At 36.3% G+C, this 22,824-nt stretch overlaps 1 protein-coding gene across 2 annotated transcripts in view; it reads right to left on the bottom strand.

Moving 5' to 3' along the window:
• The window catches only part of LOC311290966 (uncharacterized protein), a 77,508-nt gene that overhangs the window by 29,049 nt on the left and 25,635 nt on the right, over window positions 1-22,824 (bottom strand). For both annotated transcript variants that reach the window (XM_084409785.1, XM_084409786.1), the window contains exon 3: window positions 474-531. In XM_084409785.1, coding sequence (XP_084265911.1) covers window positions 474-531 — 58 coding nt within the window. The remainder of the gene's footprint in view (window positions 1-473; window positions 532-22,824) is intronic.

Here is a 22,824-nt window from a genome sequence, read left to right as displayed (position 1 = left end):
GTAGATGTGCATGCATGTTTTTCTAACAAATTAAGTTGAGTTATTTATGAAAATAAAGCGGCAATATCCAAATGATTAAAATGTATCTCAGCATTGTCTGAAGAAGCGTGCACATGTGTCTAATTTATTCATTAAAGGACATAATCGGTGCATCTGAGTGTGTGTGTGTGTGTGCAAAATCCAGCAACATATTTTCAGTCATGGAGCTTTTCTTCAATTATAAGGAGAAACAATCAGAAAGCAACACAGGAAATGAAAGAGTCATGGAGACTGACCCTGTGCATTACTCCGTTCTCTTGTAATCCCCAGAAGACAGCGTGAGGGGTAAATACGGCTTGGCTGTCTGATGTCCTCCTTTTCATTCTTTCTTTCTCTGTGCTATTGCTACAAATCGTTTCTGTGAGGACACATTTGATCCATGGATTTTGTTTTTTAAGTCTCACACACACACACACACACACGTATCATCATACCTGCCTCTGATGTTTCATTGTCATGATCCAGAGCCTCGATCACCAGAGAGAACGATTTCTAGACAAAGGAAAATAAACATGTCAGTGCATTTTATATTGCTACATGAGGGATTTATTGAGTAAAAATGCAACAAAATGCAGCAAAAATGCAGTATAAATTATACATAATTCAGTGCAGAGCGAACTGCTGAAATTAATTTTATTTCCATTTAATCATCAGTTGCATAAAAAGTCAGATCACTCAAAAAAGTAACAACTTCTCTCCACAATAATAAGTCATTGGATATGAGTTATTAGCTATTAATGGGTTATATTATATGCCTTCCCTTGTGAACAAGAAGTGTTCAATTGTTCTGAATGTGAACTTGTGCTGCACTTTAAGTCTTAAAAGCATATGTTTTTAGTACACTTAAAAATAACCAATAACTACACTCATTACAAATTTAGTAATTATACAAAACGAATATATTTAAATAAATGACATACAAGTTTCAATAGAAATGACATTAAAGTATATTTTAGTTTACCATTAATGCTTGTAAGGTCCTTTAACTATATTTCAAAGACAACAAAATTATGAAATGACAAAGATGTACTACTTAAGTGGGTCAAAAACGCACTCTAAAGTTCAGCTAATTGCATTTATTATATATTTTTTTATAATTTAATCAAATATCGCCTTGCTTTAGTAGGAAATACTTCTTAGCAAACTTTTGGCCATTATGGTGTCGACTTGTATTGTTCCTGGTGCAAGAGTTCAAAGAGTAAATGTTTAGTGGGACTGAGTTACGGCAGTGGATAAAAGTGGCAAAGAAATACGGAAATACGGAGAGAACGCCGCGCCGGTTTGTGTTCAGTCAGAAAAACCTAGTCACATACAGATAAGAAAGCTGTTGCCATATTGTTCCATTTTACCATAAATTTTACCATATTTGCTGACAAATAAACGTGAATTTCTATGTCCGGTTACACAGAGAAAGGGTAAACATTAGGGCTATCGATTTTCCGATTATTCGTTTTTTTAAATGTGGTCGATTCAGAATCGATTCTCAAACACCACGAATCAATTTTTTCCATATTTATTTATCTATCACCCAAAAGCCAGTATTAGTTTTCCTCCACTGTTCAAAGGCTTGCAGTCTCCATGTTATAGCTAATGCTGTGAGATTTGATGTTTTATCTTAAACATAAAATAACCTGATCCTGTTTGATCAAGGCATGCGACTGTTCTGACTTCAGCATCAATATTTCATCTTGCATCAAAATCCTGTCTATTCTTTGAATGCATTTGAAATATAGAGTTGGGTTCTGTTTTAATGTACCCAAGTGTACCTAAAATAAAAGGAGTTAAGAGTTCTTAATTTCTTTTTATTAATTAACCACTTGTAAACTTATGTTCACTGTTCTTTTTTTATAAATATAGGATTTAAATTAAATCTATATATTCATCGAGTCGAATCGAAATCAAAAAACGAATTTAGAATCAAAATTGAATCGAATTGGAACATCTGAATCGATACCCAGCCCTAGTAAACATTGTTCATAAACTATTGACATTGTAACAACAAAGCGGGTTAAAAAGTTTTTTTTTTTACAAGGGTTGGGTGTTTGTTCAAAGTATAAGCAATATAAATGCTGTAGTAAGCACCACTAATACAGTACAGATGTAAAATATTAAATCATGGTTGGTTACGATGTGCTCTTCATTTGGACTAGGCTGACATTTGCGATTGGATCTCATGGTTTGATCTCTTTTTTCCGGATACAGCTCTAAAGTCCAGTGGGGGAACAGATGGTGACGCTGAAAACAACAGAAAAACCCAGAAAACAGAAGAATGTCAGTAGCACTGAGACCAAGCCTGTCTGAAGTCACTCTAAATACGTACCCATCATCCCCTGACAATGAGTGCTTAAACAAATAGAGTACTTCAAACACCACTGAACAAGCGGCCATAGCATCGCAACGTGATTTAAAGGGGCTTGACAAATTCATGAGAGCAGAAATAGACAGACAGGGAGACTTCTTCCTCTTCTTCCTCTCTGTGTCTCTTAAATGAATAATTCAAAGCCACACTCTTGTTCTCCAGTGAGAGGTCCAAACCCTGCCATGCAAATGACACAGCTGCAGCATTCTGGGTAACGAAACTCTAAAAGGCAGTGTGGATGTGCAGTCACGCCTGTCTCATAAGTGTCCACCAGAGGAGAGGAGTGAAGGACGGAGACATGAGAGGTGTAGGAACGATTGGCAGGAGGAGTAGGGGAGCTTGATAAACGTGTTGTTATGGGTTGAGAGAAGATGATTTAGTGATTAAATGGACATGAGATGAAGAAGAATCTTGCACTAAAGAACACACTCCCACAACAGAGCTTGAGCTTCATAATTATATTCCTGTTTTAACAGCACACAACAGACTTAAATTGCCGCAAGCTCAAAGGACAAAAGCATTTTTGTCACTAGATTGCAAGAATTAGCATTCCCATATCTATTTGCATATCCATTCACCTCGACGGCCACTATTTTTAAACATACTTGCATGTTTAACATTCCTGCTCACTTACTCAGTTCATTCAGTAGTTTGGTCCTAATTTTGTGCTGTTGTGAAGAGTCGTATGAATGACATGATTACCCATAATAGTTTTTATAAAAATGTGTTTTAATTTTGTATGATGTGGGTCACCCTCCTCAATGTAGATACAATAGTGTTGTTGAAAACAAAATTGTTGCTAAAACCTCTCATGTTTTTCATTGTCAGGATAAAAAACTACAAACGGAGTATAAATCAGTATGAACTTGCAGTCTTTTACAGCAGTATAACAGGTATGTGTTAGCTAAGTCTAATATTTCGTATAATAAGCTAACAGTCATTACACAATGTAAACAGACATGTTTTACATCCTTAATGGCCCCTTCAGAGACAAAGACAGCACTGAGATAAAACCAAATTTGCATTTTATAATTCCAGAGATGATTTGTGTTGTAAAAGCACACACACTCTTGCTCACGCGAATTAGTGATAGCTTTCCACAATTGCTCTCCACAACAGCACACTCAAAAATAACAACCAGCGCTATACTCTTTTCTTTTCCCTAACAAGCTTGAAACATTCACAGCACCCACACCCTTAAATAAACAACCAGAACAAAGGCAAATTTCTCAGACACACTAACACAAATGTCCAGCTACAGTGGTCCCCTCTCAGCCCCCTGCAAAGAGATAACCCAGACCACTCAATCTCAGCGTTCGACATCCTCATACACACACACACACACACACACACACACACACATACACAAGTCTTAAATGGATATCCAGCTTCAAACTGCATGAACACCCTCAAAGCCCAGACTGCCATTATCAAAAGCATAACTCTCCCTATACCTCTTTTGCAACAAGTCAGTTCGTGAAATTTCTTCTCTGCTAGATATTACATGGGTCAGCTGTAAGTGGTATTATTGGAAAGTGGAAGTGTTTAGGAACAGCTGCAACTAAAGCTAAAGCGCTTGATGCATAAAAGTTGGCTACGCTCTGCTGATTCAGTCGCTGAAGAAACTTCCACTGGCTTTAATATCAGCAGAAAACTGTGCGGCGGGAGCTTCATGGAGTGGGTTTCCATGAAGCTTCATGCAGGCCTCACTTCACTAAGTGCAATGCCAAGCGTCAGATTGTGTAAAGCACGCCGGCACTGGACTCTGAAGCAGTGGACACATGTTCAGTGGAGTGACGAATCAAGCTTCTCTGTTTGATGTCTGATGAGTGAGTCTGGGTTTGACAGATGCCAGGAGAACGTTACCCGCCTGACTGCACTGTGCGGTAGGGATGGGAGAAAAAATCGATTCATCAATGAATCGCGATTCTCTCTCCAACGATTCTGGATCGATTCTGAGAATTTCAGAATCGATTCTGAGCTTAGTTTTTAACCAGATATGCGATGACGCTGAGTTTGCTTTAGAAACACCCCTAATATGCTTTCTTCCAATTCCTCACACACATACATACACCAATCAAACTATCCGTAAAATAATCTTTCAGAAATTCGGAAAGGTAGAAGCGAATTACAAGGACATTCACACAGGCTTCATTGCACAGGATGCGCTGTGAGAGACGCGCGCTTTGTTTGATGTTTACGTTACACTTGAAGTGTGCTGTCTCGCCTTTCGGTAGGCTATTTTCCTTACAAATGCTCTACGAAGTCATCATTTATGTGGCTAGGAATGCAGTGGACTTGTATATTTAAAATATGAACCTCACTAACAGAAGGCTGCTTTCAATTTTAAATGCTGACGCGCGCTTTGTTTGTGTAGAATGCTCGCGCTTTCGGCTGCGCGACTCCGTGCAAAATTAATGTAAACACAGCCAGTTATGTCTTAAGGGATTAAACAGACAGGACAAACCACTTTACTTCTTATATTTCAAAAGAGATCAGTGCGTGGATTCAGCTTAATAGATCTCCCGCAGTCTATGATGTCATAGTAAAAAACAACAGTAAAGATCACTCGTTTGAATGGAAAACGTTCAGATAATCTATAGGCTACTGAAAGCACTATTTGTTTGTTTGTGAAGTTTCTATGCTCCTCTTTATTATTTGCTACTTACTTGTATGTTTTGAAGTTTAAAATTCTTAACATACAACTGTTTTAATTTTTTTTTTTAATTTGTAATTTTTTAAAGAAAATACTTAAGTACCTATGTAAACTAATTAATTAATAGGGAGGGGAGGGGGGAGGAGTAGATAAAGAATCGTTCTGGAATCGGATCGTGAGGTGACTAAAGATTCCCACCCCTAACATTTACATACTGTGAATCGTTTATTTGAATCGAGAATCGTTTTTGAATCGAAAATCGATTTTGAATCGAATCTTGAGCCTAAAAATCGGTATCGAATCGAATCGTGACATTTTCCGAATCGTGCACCCCTACTGTGCGGTAAAGTTTGGTGGAGGAGGGATAATGGTACGGGTTTGTATTTCAGGGGTTGGGTTCCAGTAAAGGGAAAACTCAATGCTTCAGCATACCAAGACAGTTTGGAGAAGGTCCTTTTGCACAAAGCAAAATCTATAAAGACATGGTTGGATGAGTTTGGTGCAGAAGAAATTTAATGGACCGCACAGAGCCTGGACCTCAACCCCATCCAACACCTTTGAGATGAACTGGAACAGAGACTGCAAGCCATATATAGGGGTGAATTCAGGTTGATTGAGACATTTTTTGCCATTGAGATGACTGGGAAAAAAAGTTCTTACACATATATATATGTGAAGAGTTCAGATGCAAAAGCCTCTAAGTTCTTGTAAATATACAAGCTTGATAAAAATGATCATTCTAGAAGAAAATTTCAGATGGCACTTAGAGGCTTTTGCATCTGAACTCTTCATATACAAATACAAATTATAATACAGAACTTAATGTTATCTCTATTCAGCAAATTTACCCTTACAAAACCACAAAACAGTACAGTGGTGGAGTCAGTGGGATTTATTCATGAGACATAGGCCATTTTTGTATAAATTGTGTTAAACCAGGGTTTTTGAAAGTTTTTGATGACCAGGACTCCCAAATATGACCCCAACCCTCCTCCTCCTCCTCCTCCTCCTCCTCCTCCTCCTCCTCCTCCTCCTCCTCCTCCTCCTCCTCCTCCTCCTCCTCCTCCTCCTCCTCCTCCTCCTTGTGAAGAACCCCTTTTGTAAAATATAAAAGCTAATATATACTTTTATTTATAAAATACACATATATGCTGTGTGAGAAAAGTATTCCATGTGATGAAATAGACAACTTATATTGTCATATACTAATGTTTTTATATATTTTATGAATTTTATGTTCTATTTTTTATAAAATAGCATGTTTTTTGTACAAAGTGCAACAAAAAAAAGATTTGTTAAAATAAAAATACATATTTGTCCACAATTAATCTCTTTAGAAGGCATTATAGAAAGAAAGAAATTATTATAGAAAATTCGATCATCATTCACTCAGGTATGACTTTGAAACCAGTCAATGGGGCCACTCCATTTTACTGCATGGTAAAAGAGAAAAAACAATAAAAGAATCATCAACACTTATTTTGTGTTTGACAGAACATGAAGGTGAGTAAATAATGCATTTTTAGGGGGGATTAACTATCCCTTTAAATGCATGGATTTGCTATAAACATACCACATCATATGTGGGATCAGATTTTAATATCTGTATTATTTTAAAGCATGGTCAAATCCAAAATACAGTCGCATGTGCCGAGTCCTTATAACTGCACTGCTGATGGGAAAATAAGATGTTCATAAACAGCATTTGGATGCCCATTGTGTCGGTGTTTTTGTACTGAAGTGTGTGTGTAATGTCTGTTGTGTGCGTGGGTCGGTTTAGGGAGCCGCTGATATTCTCCGCTCACAGTCTGTGTTTTGGCTCTGGGACATCCTGGCGGAAGAGATGAGGCAAAAGAACAGAGAGTTTAGGAAGTGAAGCTCTCTAAAACAAAACCACACTAACACACACCCATTACATCAGCGCTGGCCGGTCCCCAGATCTTTATCTCATATTCCTCCTTTCCTCTATTCTCTCTCTCTGCATCAGCACAGATCAGGCCAGCGGCCCGTGCCAGTGCCAAGGTCAAACGCAGGCGTACACACAAACACACAGGTGAGTGAATCACACACACGTGCAGGAAGGGTGTACGAGTGTCTCCTGTCACAGGTCAAGTTCAGAAATCTGCTAAATCACTGTTCCCCTGCTTCACCACACCTCTGGCTCCGGATCAGAAACTGTCATTTCCGTTCTAGCTAATTTATCTGTGATGCAAGTTTTACATCCTTGTGTTATGATTAATGAGTCATAAATCACTAATCATCAGAACAGCCATAACAAGAACTTAATGTTATCTCTTTTGAGCAAATCATAAAACAATGGATGATTCTTTTGCAAAACATACATAGAGTCAATTACAATTAATGTCCTGATTTTCAACCAGACTTCCCTGGTGAAAAATAAATATACAAAATGTATTTTAAATAGATTTATTTTATGTGAAGTATACTACAAATACATTTATATTTATGTACTTAATATAAAAATCAGGTATACTAAACTGATATACTTAAAGTCTGCTAAACTGGAACAACTAATTTTGTACTTCATGCACTTTAGTGATACAGAAATAGAGTTTAACTAACGATATCCTTCAATATGTTTGATTGTGCTAAAGTGGAACTATTGCAAGTATACTTAAGACACACTTTAAATATCTTGGATTTAAAGACTGATATTATACAGAAATCATGCTATCCTTTATAATAGTGATATTAAAACACATTTTAGGCTTAATATTAAGAAATGTGCATTGTGCAGTAAAGAGTACTCCAAATAAAGCTTAATTATAATATTTATATCAGTAAGTTTCGAGCGATATGTCAGTAAATATGTTAATTGGTTTGTAGTGTACTTAGTATGAAATTTCGTATAGGTTTCTTTCACTAGGGTTCAGAAAGCAAATTTAAACATCAGCCAATTTTAATATCAAATTCAGAAAAAAATGATATCCTACGGTAACTTTGACAGCACTAAGAAATACATTTTGGAAAAAAATTAAAAGGTTAATAGTTTTAATACTATGGCATGTCAAAAAAAGAAAAAAACATGGTAGTACCATGGTATTTTTTGATACTATTTTTGGTAATGTAGATCTCATCAAATTCTTTAGGTTAATTAAAAAATATTAGGGGTGTAACGATTCGTTTTAACAACGATTCGATTCGTATCGCGATTCATGGTTGTCGATACGATTCAAGGACGATATTGGTTCATTTAGAACGATACGATCCGAAACGATTCATTGACTTGAAATCGATTCAGTGACTTTTTAGCCAAACATTTTTGTAAGGTAATTAGGTATCAATTAATTATGGATATAAACAAACAAGTAAAACACAAATTAATGTCAAATGCATTCACATTTTATTTTAATAGGTAGGACTGAACGATTATGACAAAAATGATAATTGTTGATTATTCCCTTGAAATTGTAATTGTGATTATTAATTACGATTATCACAACATTGAATGGTGTTTTGAATAGTTTGGCCATGGGACCCACATTTCCCCATGGTCATCAAGCCGCGACCCACCTTTTTAGGAATTTTATAGGCCTATTATAATACTTATATTATAATTATAATAATTTGTTTACACAAAAATTGTTGACACACAAGTTCTGTCCCCCTTTACTTCACAAAAAAATAAAAAATAAGAATATGACAAATACTGATAGACAGTAGGCACTGCGAGGTTAAGCTATTTAAATAGCAGTCCCAAACTAGTTTGTGTTAATACAATCTTGGTATGAGCCACCACAGTCATATAAAAATATACAAAATAACCAGTAAGTGGCATTTTGTTATGGAAACAAACAACAGTTAGGCCATGATGATACAAAATACTTAGAAGAAATGGTAAAGAAACATGGAAACTGCTCCTGATAAATAGCAACACACAAGACGTACCAATAACGTAATTTATTGGTATTTTACTTTTATTTCTTAACTTACTAATTTACGACGTTGCATTCTCGTATGACTTTAGTGAAGTGATACAGCGCGCGCCGGCGCATTTGCGCGTGCGATTGAAGAGTGCGCGCTCCTGCAGTACAGCGGCTGAGAGGACAGGAAAATCTGTTTTTCTGAGGTGAGACTTTGACTGTCAGCCACTTGACTGTTGTCTTCGCGCTGCTGCTGGCACGTCACGCATGGCGACGACGACAAAGATAGGCAGACTGAATCGAGTCACGTTTAACGCCTTTATCATTAAAAGTGCAAAGAAAAAACATCCATATAAAGTCTGACGTGCTTAAATCCAATGCGCTATTTCCTAGTATCGATATAATCGATTCATTACCTTTTAAAACGATATTAGATCGATATATGTCGTCCGGAAAGCCAACTTGCCGAGCACAGATCGATCCAGTTGGATCGTAGGAATATAAATCGATACATCGATGTAGTCGATGAATCGTTACACCCCTAAAAAATATATTTTAAAATGTAACCATATCTTCAGAAAAAAAGTGCTTTGCAAAATAGATTGCATATATTATTTACTTGTTTCCCATTTAGCAGGATTAGAGGTCAAATGAAGCTTTAATCCACTCGAGCATGTTTCTAATATACAGTGTGTGCTCATCTGAACTATTGCTAACATACTGTATATAGTCATGAGTTAAGCATCATTTAATACATTAATTTAGTTAAAGCTTTCCAGGCTTTAACTATGACAGAAAGCTATAATTATCTCTTTGCTAACGCAGTATTCTTAGAAACTGTGGGAACCATCGAAACAAGACCAAAGACGGTCCCATCACAAAACACACACAAATACATCATGTCCTGTTTATCATCTGTGCCTGTTTCTCACACAATCATGCCTAATCACACACACCCAAAATACATGAAATAAACTAGCAAATTAACGAAAAGACAAACATACACCGGAAGATCCAGTAAACAACACAGATAAGATAAGCTTCAGAGACAAAACTCAGACCGTTTTTAGCACTCAGGACAATGTGTGTGTGTGTTTCTGTGCACAGGTGAGCGTTAAAGGGCGTTAAAAATGCAACCTAGGCTCTTTTTGTTAATCTACCCGAGGCAAGCTTTAGTGTAAAAGCATAATTAGAATGGAAATGCCACTTTTAAGTTTGACCGTATTTTCTTCTTCAGATGGGAGTGCATGGGGCACTTCTATGATAGCATCAAAATCGATATTTTTAAAACACTAAGAAGGCTCGACACAACATGAAACTTTGCTGGAAGTATCACCAGGGGCTCTACACATGAACTCCAGCATTGAGAACATTGTTTTTGAACACAAAGTTTACTAAAAAGAAAGGTTTTGTAGACTCACTTTATTAATTAGTGTTTCCGGTGGCTGGAATTTTGTCAGTCAAAAGTAGTCGATCTCCGAATGTGAATGAACTGACTCTGAATTTTAGTCTTGCTTCTTATATGAGGATCCTTTTTCAAATACAAGGTCAATATTGATTTTCACTAACGACAAAACAACAAATTATCTGTGAATTTATATGGAACTAAGCTTTAGGAGCTTCACATCTTTACTCTCCTCCCTGTTATGTTGCATTCGGAGATCGACTATTTTTGACTGTCAAAATGCCGCCGGACACAGAGACCGAGTTGTGAGTTGTTCAAAATCTTTCTTTTTAGTAAACTCTGTGTTCACTAACAATGTTCTCAATGCTGGAGTTCATGTGTAGAGCCCCTGGTGATACTTCCAGCAAAGTTTCATGTTATGTCGGGCCTTTTTAGTGTTTTGAAAATAGCAATTTTGATGCTATCATAGAAGTGCCCCAAGCACTCCCATTCGAAAACGAAAATACGGTCAAACTTAAAAGTGGAGTTTCCATTCCAATTATGCTTTTATACAAAAGTTTGCCTCTGGTAGATTAACAAAAAGACCCTAGGTTGCATTTTGGCGAGAGTTACCCTTTAAGCGCTGCACTTCAGCACTGATTGTGTCTCCTCTGACATTTTAAAAGCATTGTGTCCCATCTCTTTTCCTGCAGTAGCTGTGCATCAAAAAAATGACAATCTTCAAATAATTTTACTGAATGGCATCAAAAACCATCATGAACAATCACAGTCTATTATAATGACTGGCTGCCAATCCACAGACATATAAAGTATTTTGTAAGCCCTTGATATGCAGAGGCTACAGTATCTCTCCCTCTGGAAGAACATAATCAGTACATGTATATGTGTTAATTTCATGCCGAAATGGGATGTTGCGTTTGTTATTTCCAAAAAGCCTTTAGCAACAGAGCTGTTTGACAGTCTAATACGCTTGGATGCCTGCATATGAAAGAGCTCTATTCACACTTAAGGAAAAAAGAGGCACAATTGCACTGCAGTGAATTCATAATGAGCTAGCACTGTTTTCCACTGCATCCGGCTCCTCAGAATAGCAACACTTCATGAGGGGACTCGAAACTTGCCGGACCGTCTCAGTGCAGCAACAGGCTCTTCTAACTAGGGCTGGATATCCATTCAGATGTTCCAATTCGATTCGATTTTCGATTCTCGATTCGATTCTCGATTCTCGATTCGATTTTTGATTTTTGATGTTCGATTCGATTTTCGATTCGATTTTTGATTCGATTTTCGATTCGATTTTCAATTCGATTTTCGATTCGATTTTCGATTCGATTTTCGATTCTCAATTCGATTCGATTTTCGATTCTCAATTCGATTCGATTTTCGATTCGATTTTCGATTCGATTTTCGATTCGATTTTCGATTCGATTTTCGATTCGATTTTCGATTCTCAATTCGATTCTCAATTCGATTCTCAATTCGATTCTCAATTCGATTCGATTCTCGATTCTCGATTCGATTTTCGATTCTCGATTCTCGATTCAATTTTCGATTTGATATTTGATTTTCGATTTCGATTCGATTCGATTTCGATTGTCGATTCCATTTTCAATTTTCAATTTCGATTCTCGATTTGATTTTCGATTCTAAATTAGATTTTTTATTTCGATTCGACTCAATGAATATAGATTTAATTTAAATCCTATATTTATAAAAAAAGAACAGTGAACATAAGTTTACAAGTGGTAAATTAATACAAAGAAATGAAGAACTCTTAAACTCCTTTTATTTTAGGTACACTTGGGTACATTAAAACAGAACCCAACTCTATATTTCAAATGCATTCAAAGAATAGACAGGATTTTGATGCAAGATGAAAAATTGATGCTAAAAATTGAACAAGTCAGAACAGTCGCATGCCTTGATCAAACAGGATCAGGTTATTTTATGTTTATGATAAAACACATCAAATCTCACAGCATTAGCTGTAACATGGAGACTGCAAGCCTATGAACAGTGGAGGAAAACTAATACTGGCTTTTGGGTGATAGATAAATAAATATGGAAAAAATCGATTTATGGCCTTTGAGAATCGATTCTGAATCGACCACATTTTAAAAAACGAATAATCGAAAGATTGATTTGGATTCATATCGCAGCAGTACATCTGCAATCTATCATCCATTCAGTTACATTTAACAAAGATGTTTGGCTGAGATTCAAATCAGTGAATGGTGGGGGGTTAAGGCACGGATTAAGACTTGTTTTAGTCTGGAACTGTGTAGAGTTCGGTCTCTAGACATAATAATTAATAACTATGAGCAACAATACAATAAAAATAGATCTTGACATTTTATTTTTTTAAATGTTGCAATGTGATTGCTAGGGTGTTCAATAAAAGGCACTGAAATCATGGGAGTTGTTGTCTTTACTTCTACAGCCGACGGAAAGCAAATCCTGCTCATGGGTGAGCTGATGTATTAAAGTTTTATTAACTCTAGTATGAAGCAGTGTGGAGCTGAGAGACTGGGACATATACGTTGCTGTTTTCATTATGCTTGTTTGCCACTGCCGTTCCTTTTGTTTTGTTGCTTCTGTGTATTTTACGATTAAAGTTACATTTAACGTCCGCCTCCTTGAACTTTGTTACAATTACGTTTGATCAATTAAATTTAAATTATTTTATTTCATTCTAATAAAACATCCACAAGTCAGAAATTGACCTTAACCCTAACCCAGAAATCCCAAAATTTTACATATTGTGCCTTTATACTAAGGGTGTGTTCACACTTGGCATATTTGGTTTGATTAAAACGAACCCTGGAGTGATTGCTCTGTTAGTGCGGTTCATTTTAATAAGTGTGAATGCTGCAATCTGAACCCTGAACCCTGGTGCACAACAAAGACATGTAAACAAACCAAAAATGGGACATAAGGTAACATATGGGACACAATTTGCAACCCTAAAAAGGACAGAAAGCTCAAGCACACCCGTTTTTTCTGGTCAATAGTCGTGATGTTGCCGATCACAGTTCAGTACAGGCATCAGAACCGCGTCTCCTCGCAGCAGATCTGTGTGTGTGTGTGACTGAGGGATTACATTTGGCACTTCATGAGTTCTCAGCTGGTCAAAATACCATCATATGTAGCTACACACATACAACGAGCGCATCTAGCCGAGAGCACAGCATTGTTTTGGATGTTTCTGTAAGTTTCGTCACGAAATATACATAATAAAAGCCAACCAATCAGGTTGTGAAACCATCTCTATGCCTTTAGTTTCGGTGTTAAAATGCCAATGTGAATGCTAAATAGACTAGGAATATATGTTATATTACAACTACAACGAACTACAACACACCCTAAATCCATAAAATGATCCCATGATGGGAACCCAAAAGGTTTTATTAATGAAGCAGCAACAGAACCCTTCTAAGAGTGTGGTCAAAAACCTTGTAACTTTATTTGAGCTTGATTTTGGTCAAATCTTGATAATTTAATTGAAACACATGCAAGTGTCAGATCATATATGAAGCCCCAGTGTTTTTCCATTTCCTGAAAAGTAGCCGTTTTGGACATACAGTATATATAGCAACAGTAAGAATGCTATTCAGAACATGCCCTCTATTTCCATCTAACCACTGATGAAAGCTTTTGTTAAAAAGCCCTTTATGTTCTCTCTCACTCAACCTCTCTCTCCCCTCTAAATATCTGTCCATCCATCCATAAACATCTATATACCAACTTGCATTCATCTTTAAACTCATTGACCTTACACACTCACTCACTCGCTCGCTCTCTCTTTTACTCTCACTCTCTCTGTCCGTCTTGCTCATATTAAATGACTGTCAAAATAATAAGCGAGGTCCAAAAGACCTCAAGTGAAAATGCCTCTTTTTAGCATTTTTCTAATTTTATTTAAAGTGGAAAGTTGAACTGAAAAATTAATATCAGTGACAAAATGTCTTAATATTTGGATTGTGTTTTTTTAATTGAATGACAGCAGCGCTCGACTGAATAAACTCACACAAGTTTGTATAAAACCTGATGATCGTGATCTCCAGCATCATTTCTGATGATCCAAAGCTGAAATGACCATCTAAAGCAGCTCACATTATCAATGCCAAAATTTACTGATTTGATTAGTAACCTAGAAATAGGGCTGCATAATAAATATTTATGTCATAATACTTTATTTCCAGGTTTAAATCTAATTTTAATTATCAGATTTTTCAATGCGGTCTCAGAGTGTTTTGGAAAATTATTGTTGATTTAACTTAAAAAAGTAAGTTACCTGGTTGCCTTAAAATTTTGAGTTCATTTAACAATTGAGTAAATACAATGAAGGAGATTGGTTTAATCAATAGAAACTCAAAATATTATGTAATCTGAACTGCATTAATTAACTAAGTTGATTTGACAAAAGATAAAAAGTGATTACAAATAATGAATGAAAATTTTTTTTTACAGTGCACTGTACTCCCTATACACAAAAGAAATATATTTGAAATATATTTTCAGGATATATTTTGGAATATATGCAAATATTTGAAATTGGCCCAATAAATATATTTCATACTTATATTTAATATATTTTTGTTATATTTCAGAATATATTTCAATGTATTTGGAATATATGCCACATATATTTTTGACACTTTTGGGGACCCATACAGAAAAAAATGCATTGAAATATATTCTGAAATATAACAAAAATATATGAAATATAAGTATTAAATATATTTATTGGGCCAATTTCAAATATTTGCATATATTCCAAAATATATCCTGAAAATATATTTCAAATATATTTCTTTTGTGTATGGGTCTGCAAAGCTTTTGCCACACTTCAAAAAGTTATGAAATACACACAGACCATATGAAATACTATAATATATCTACATGCACACAAAAAATAAAAGAAAAAAAGTTCTAAAAAAAGAGAAGCACTAATGATTTGCAAAACTCAGATGGTGTCCCACAGATGGGGGTACAGGAGGATATCCCGACTGAGACAGCCTGTACAAACACGACTCATTCCAACAGGAAGAACTCCCAGCCCTCGGAGAGGAATTTCCCTCTCCGTCTCTCTCCATCACTGACTCACTATTCTTACATGCTGTTTTGACATAACCTTCCATCATGCTTGTGTTTCTATCACTCATTCTTCCCCAAACACAACCCCAGTTAACATTAAAGTTGCTCTCTCAATTTCCCAGATTTACGATGGTCACAAAAGCTATCTGGACAGATACGCCACACTTAAAAATGTATAAATGTCATTGTTTTAGATAAATATCAAACCAAGTGGCATTTTTAACGGATGATAGAACAAGCAAACTTTCCTAGAAAATTTCCCATTTCCCATTTAATATAATTTTATGTTTTAAATGATAAAACAATTGATACACTATCCCTTCAAAAGTTTGAGGTTAGTTTGGAAAGAAATTCATACTTTTATTTAGCAATTTAAAAATGATCAAATTTTTTACACTTTCTATTTCAAATGCTGTTACTTTGAACTTTAAACTATTATTTATAAAAATATTAAGCAACAAAATCTTTTTTCAACATACTTATTACTTAGTTTTCAGAAATACTTATTATATATTAAGAAGAATAATAAGAAATACTTTCTTATACTGATAATAATAATAAGAAGAAATACTTTCTTGAGCACCAAATCAGCATATTAGAATGATTTCTGAAGGATCATGTGACATTAGCGCATACAAAAAAATGCTAGATTGAAACTCCAAGATACGCATAAATTAAAAAAAAATTGCATAAAAAACGTATTCACTCAATTGAGGTTTATACATTTTTTATCCGATGAGAAGGCATGCATATAAACTACGATGGAAAAACATTTACCAAATAAATCCCTTGATGCACAGAGTAAAAACTCACGTGACTTTGCCTCAACAGAGGATGTGATTGGATAACTGGACTAGCCAGCGGACCAATCGCATCACAGCACCTCAAATGTTGGTTTGCTCGTTCTGAAACGCCTGTCAAAGTCTGTGATCAGAATGATTTGGTTTAATTCCCTCCAGAAGCGTCTCACATGAATGCGTTCCTAAAGATAACATGACAGCGTTTACTGTGTTTAGTCTGACGCTCTGAAACGCAACTCATTTATTATGTAGAGAAAAAAGCCATGTTTCTTCCCAGATTGCAGCAACTTCCATTTTTATTACAGATATATTGTGCCAATTTTCCAGGAAGTGACGATTTTGTTCTCATGAAGAAATGGGATTGAAACGCTGCTTTATTCGCAAATGTTTTACGTGATTTTCCATAGTTAAATTTGCAACTTTGGATGGAAACAGAGTACACTTGAGTAATGATGCTGCAAATTCAGCTTTTCATTAAAGGAATAAATTACATTTTACAATTTATTCACATAGAAAACAGTTATTCTAAATTAGAATAATATTTTACAATATTACTTTTTTAACAGTATTTTTTAACAAATAAATGCACCCTGGGTGAGCAAAAGAAACTTCTTTCAAAAACATGAAACTTTTGAACAGAATAATTCTCAAAATTCAAGATAAAGACTTGTCAAATGTTAAAAAGCGACTTAAACATTATATACAGCATGAATTGCTTGCTTCTACTGTGAGATACACAATCACATCACGTCCCTGCTGTAACATGCACAGATGAATCAAGGCCTACACATCGACCAATGAGGTAAAACAGTCTCTTAAAACATCAATAGTAATTATGCACGTTCACACACACACACACACACTTACCAAACCCCATAATAACTACACTTATCCAATCCTCTCTCGCTCTCACACACCTGCAGAGAGACGGTGTTGCCATGGAAGCCGAAGCATCCACCTGAGGTGAAACAGCATCAGAGAGGAAGAGACTAAATCAGAACAGCTCCATTAATTATCACTTTACTTTACCCTCGATGACCTCAGAGGGAGAAACGGGGGTCGTTTGTGTGCTTCATTTTATACACACACGGAGTGTATCTCCAAAACATGAATGCCAATCTTCAAATCTAGTGCTGGGTATTTTTTCATTGCTTTCTTTCTATTATGAACTATTTGCTTGTTCAAAACTGTTTAGCATTCCCAGCTGTCCATCATCTTACTTTTTCTGTCTCGTTGTTTTTCTTTTTTGAGAAGGTTGTATGGTTTCTGATGAGCCTTTAGGCGGTTTGACCACAGTGTGAATTATTTGAATATTCATACACACATACAGTGAAGAAACTGACAAATGACAGAGAGAATAACTTCAAGATTATAAACAGTGTTTTAATTAACTTTTTAATATTTTTCAGTTCATCCTGTATTCTCACTAATTAAAAATACAAAATAAAGGTCTCTCAATTAATGTGATGTCATAAAAACAGTGTATGATAATTCTACATGAATTAGAAAGATGTTGATTGGGGAAATGCTAAAATCTCCTAAAAATGTTTGCTTTAAAGCAGTGTTATTCTATTTATTTATTTTTTCATTTTTATTAGGTTTTTAGGTCCCACTTTATATTAAGTGGCTTTAAGTACAATGTTGAAATTAATAATTTGATACAATGGACTTATTGTGTACATAGATGTTTTTACATTGTACTTATATTTTGAAATATACTTCAGATATAGTACCTATCCCCAAGCCATACGTTATTTAAACATGGTCTGAAGCTAAAACATTGAATGCTTATATTAAATTAAGTTCATGAACTAGTTGGATGTTTTCCAACCCACCACTCACTCTTACTTACCCCAATCTTAACTCCTTATGCTTTATGAGTATTTGCCTTGTGCCTTTTACACCAAGCACTTATAGACTGGTTCATAACCCGCTGACACACTTAATGTGCAATATGTGTTGTTCATGTCTGTGTATTTGATGTTATTAGGGGGGTATATGTGAGGTATATGTGTGGAATGTGTTGTTATGTCAGTGTATTGTTGTTAATTAAGTTGTATATGTGAGCATACCAAGACAAACTCCTATCAACTGTAATGTTGAAATGGCTAAATAAATTTTGAACTTGAACTTGAACTTGAAAATACCTATGTAATTACAGCTGTAATTAATTTACGTAATTACATTTGTAATTACACTGTTGACCCTTCCCTTACACCTTAACCCACCCATACCACCACACCTGTCCCTAACCTAACCTGTATCACACCTCAATAGCAGCACAAGTGTTTTACAATACAACCTGAACACAATAAGTACATTGTACTTATTTTCAATGTAAGTACATAGTACTTAAAGCCACTAAATATAAAGTTGGACCGTTTTTTATTTTTGAATTTTATTTTCAGTTTTAGTTATTTTAGTACATTAGCATCTCACTTGTTTTATTTCAGTTACGCAGATCTTCTTCTTCGCTAGTTTTGGATCCGGAGATTCAGTACTCTTTCAGGAGACCTGTAACAGCGCCCCCTACCGTATAACAGTGAAAACATGGAGTGCCAGAAAAACCCGTCAATGACGGGGAAGGAGCAAACAAAAATGATTTTTAATAGATTTAGTTAACAATAACACTGATCGAGATAATGTTTCAATAACATTACACTACGTAAAAAAATAGTTCAGGCAAATAAGTAATTGTTTGACTGAAATGCTTTTCATTTCCTACAGTGCCATACTGAGCATTATGGTTTCTCACATTCAATTTTTTAGTCAATCTCCTCCGTCTTATACGGTCTCTGCCACGTCACAGCCAGACAACGAAGGGGGACAGGGGCTTATATGAGCACGTAAACACGGAGACCCTGACCTCGATCCTTTTGCCCCCTCGTATCACTCATTCTTCAGAGGTATTTCTCTCTCTCTCTCTCACTTTCTCTCTCCCTTTGTCCCCACCCTCTCGTAATTTCCCCTCTCTCTCAAAGTCAAATTCTTTCTGGGTTAATTGGCTTGACAAAGGTATGTGATTTCTGAGCACTAAAAACAACAGGCCCCCTCGAGCCGCTCCACGGCAGGGGCGAGCGGGTCCCTTTTGTCTTTCACAGGAAATTAGCCCGTCTGGCATGTTCACATAAAAAGCATTTTTAGCAAGTGTTGCTCTGTTCAAAAACCGAGTGAACTACCTACAAAGACGTAATTTTTAGGCTTCATAAACAATGCCTTATAACTACACAACTCCTGAAATGAAGAACATTTTAGCCAAATTAAAAGGCAGCATCCCATACACAAAAGAAATATATTTGAAATATATTTTCAGGATATATTTTGGAATATATGCAAATATTTGAAATTGGCCCAATAAATATATTTCATACTTATATTTCATATATTTTTGTTATATTTCAGAATATATTTCAATGTATTTGGAATATATGCCACATATATTTTTGACACTTTTGGGGACCCATACAGAAAAAAATACATTGAAATATATTCTAAAATATAACAAAAATATATGAAATATAAGTATGAAATACATTTATTGGGCCAATTTCAAATATTTTCATATATTCCAAAATATATCTTGAAAACATATTTCTTTTGTGTATGGGATCACTTAAGTCTCATAATGCCCTGCGACGGCTCACTCATATGACCATGAATTGGAGGCAATGTGCAATATGGCAGAATAAGTCTTGCTTTTTAAACAGTTCATGAATTGAGAAATACAATTTTTCTTGATTTTTTGACATGTACAAGGTCATTGTCATGCAAGTTTCAGAACTGAAAACGTTCTCGTTAGTCCAATAACAGCTTTTACTGAAGCTCTGAAGACGACTTGTTTCAGATTTTGTCACATTATGATGTAATAGTGCGACGAAAGACTGTCTCTGCAGAATCAGATCAACGCCTGGAGAGCAGAGAGACAGATACTAGCAAAGTGGTTATTTATTTTCTATGATGTGAATGTTTCAGTAGAGTATTGTGAAAGAATGGTTGGGAGGAAGAATCATTTTCACACATGATTGGCTTCTCTGAGTCCAAACCTTAAATTCATTGAAAGTCTTTGGGATGTGTTGGAGGAGACTTTACAGAGTGCTGGACTCTTGCAACATCACAACATTTATTTCCACCAAGAGGTGCAATATGACCATGATGTCTTCCTACATAGTGGTTTAAGAAATGAGTTAGGGTTAGAAGAACTGTTGCCAAACATAAAACATGCTAGAAACATAATAATCACAGCAATAATGATCCAATCATAGCCTCTTAAGCATTATTTAAATCCAAACAGCAAATCAAACAAATCTGGCTGGGCAGTTTATGTGTACATTATAAATATATTCATGCTTTAGGGGTGGGCGCTATACCGGTATGAACGTGACTACCAGTATTATGTTGTGCTATGATATGGATTTTTAGATACCGAGGATACCGTCAGATATTCATGCATTCAAATTTTGCAGTTATGTTGTTTTGTTCAATTTGTTTGTTCAAACACTACTAATGACGAAACAGAATCGAGGCTGAACTGAACGTTTAACCTTTTCCTCTACTGTGTCCAACTCAGGTGATGCACAGGCATTAATAGTCAAACACAGAGAGCATGGTAACAGTCCAAGTTAATAGAGCACAGATTCACCCGACTCCGCAAACACACAACTACCCTGAAAATCCAGAGTTCTCACGAGAGCATAGGTTGAATTTGCTCAGCGAGTTACTCTGGCGTCGAGTAATGATGCTCATTAAATATGCCCTTGTATCCGAGCTGCACCAATCACATCGGGTTATCTGATATAGGCGGACCAGAGGTGAGATGACGACAGCGTTGTGACGTCGAAGTCATTAGTAAACATTGCAAGATGGCAATGGATGAACACCAGTTGTTTGAAACGGCTTTGGCCGCTACAATGAATGAGTTAGACTTGGCTTTTTATCTAAAAGAGGAGCAGAAGACGGCGCTCGAATCATTCCTTTGCAAGAAGGGCGTTTTTGATGTTCTGTCGACCGGATACGGCAAGAGTCTAATCTACCAGTTATCTCCGCTGGTATAAGCGTATGGGGCTTGTTGTGATTGGTCGTAGTGTTATCCAATTGCGTGCAGTGAGATTTTCAAATGCATGCTTGGTGCCGCCCCTCGAGCTGGCCGAGTTTCACTAGTCGATGCCAGACCATTAATCTTTCACATTTGGGTCTGGATTTCCAGGTAAACACACAACAGCAATAGAGCGAGCACATGCAACTGCAGTTTGCGAACTCGTGAGATTTAACAATAGGCACTGCAAAAGTGAACAAGATGAGCGAACATGCAGAAAGTCATGTTGAAGAGCACGAGGATCGTATCTCTGTCGTATGGAACTGGTTTGGGTTCAAAATCTCCGACATTGACCAATGAACAATATTATGCAAGTTGTGTCGCCGTGTTGACGCAGCCAAAGGTGGAAACACCAGCAATCTCTTTAATCATTTGGAAACCATGCATGTCCGCAAATATGAGGAATGCACCCAAATGCATGCAACAGATATTCCCGGAGACGGAGCACGCCTGAAGACGGCTCAAACTCAGAAATCAATATAGTCTTCATTCGCTGCTGGTACTCGTAGTGAGAAGACGAGCAAGAAGTGGAAAGACATAACAAGTGCAAGAATAACAAGAAAAAACAATGGCACAAAAAAAAGGTCTATGTCCAATGAAATTCCTCACCTTTTTTTAGTTATATAGGGTTAAAATACATATTTTGCCTGTAATTTAGGCTAACTAATGTGTACTAAAATGTGATTCCAATTTTTTTTCTCATATCGCAATATAATATTGATTTCGTCCGGACAGTTAAAAATATCGTGTTATGTATTTTTGCTCATATCGCCCACCCCTAATTCATGCATGGTTCACATTCCTGCCATACTGTGACTGATTGCACTCATGCTTTCCGTCTGCAAGCAGCAACACTCTCATTTCTCTGAAGGAGCCTTAAGCAGCGGTGAACAAATGAAACAGCCACTAGAGAGAAAGAATAGTCACACTTCTAACAATCAGGTCTGCAGGACATCAGTGACCTGCCCTATTCAGCGTGGAAATAACAGCCCTCAGAGCACCAGATCAATATACAGGACACCAAACCCTGTATTTCAGGAGCCGGCGGAGAAATAGAAAACACTTGAGGTGGAAAAAAAACTGAGTTCAAATTAATGAGCGAGGGAGAGGTTGAAAAGGATAAACCGAGACGAGTGATGAAATGACAAGAAGAAATGACAAGGCCTTGTTTAAATGAGTGTAGCCAATTAAAGTAACCTGTCAGTCAGAGTAAATGGAGAGTAATTCCATCAAACTCAAACCAGTCCCAGCTCTTTAATATGTAATAGTCCCAGTATTAGACAGAAGACGGGCAGATAAAGGACAAGGAACTGTGGGTCTGGAGTAGATAAGACAAGAGACTCGAGAGCACAGTCCAGCTAACAGGAGTGAGTAGATGAAAAGAGAGAGAGAGAGAGAAAATGTAGGAGGAAAGCTATGGATGAGTGACTTTTAGAAAAGGACAAAATCCCGAGGCCAGGGAATTGAGCGAAAGGGCGAATAAAAGATACAG

The sequence above is a fragment of the Rutilus rutilus genome, assembly GCF_951802725.1.
Source record: "Rutilus rutilus genome assembly, chromosome: 5".
NCBI classification, from domain to species: Eukaryota; Metazoa; Chordata; class Actinopteri; order Cypriniformes; family Leuciscidae; genus Rutilus; species Rutilus rutilus.
The sequence above is the reverse complement of the archived record's forward strand: the minus strand, read 5'-3'. Positions and strand labels throughout refer to the sequence as shown.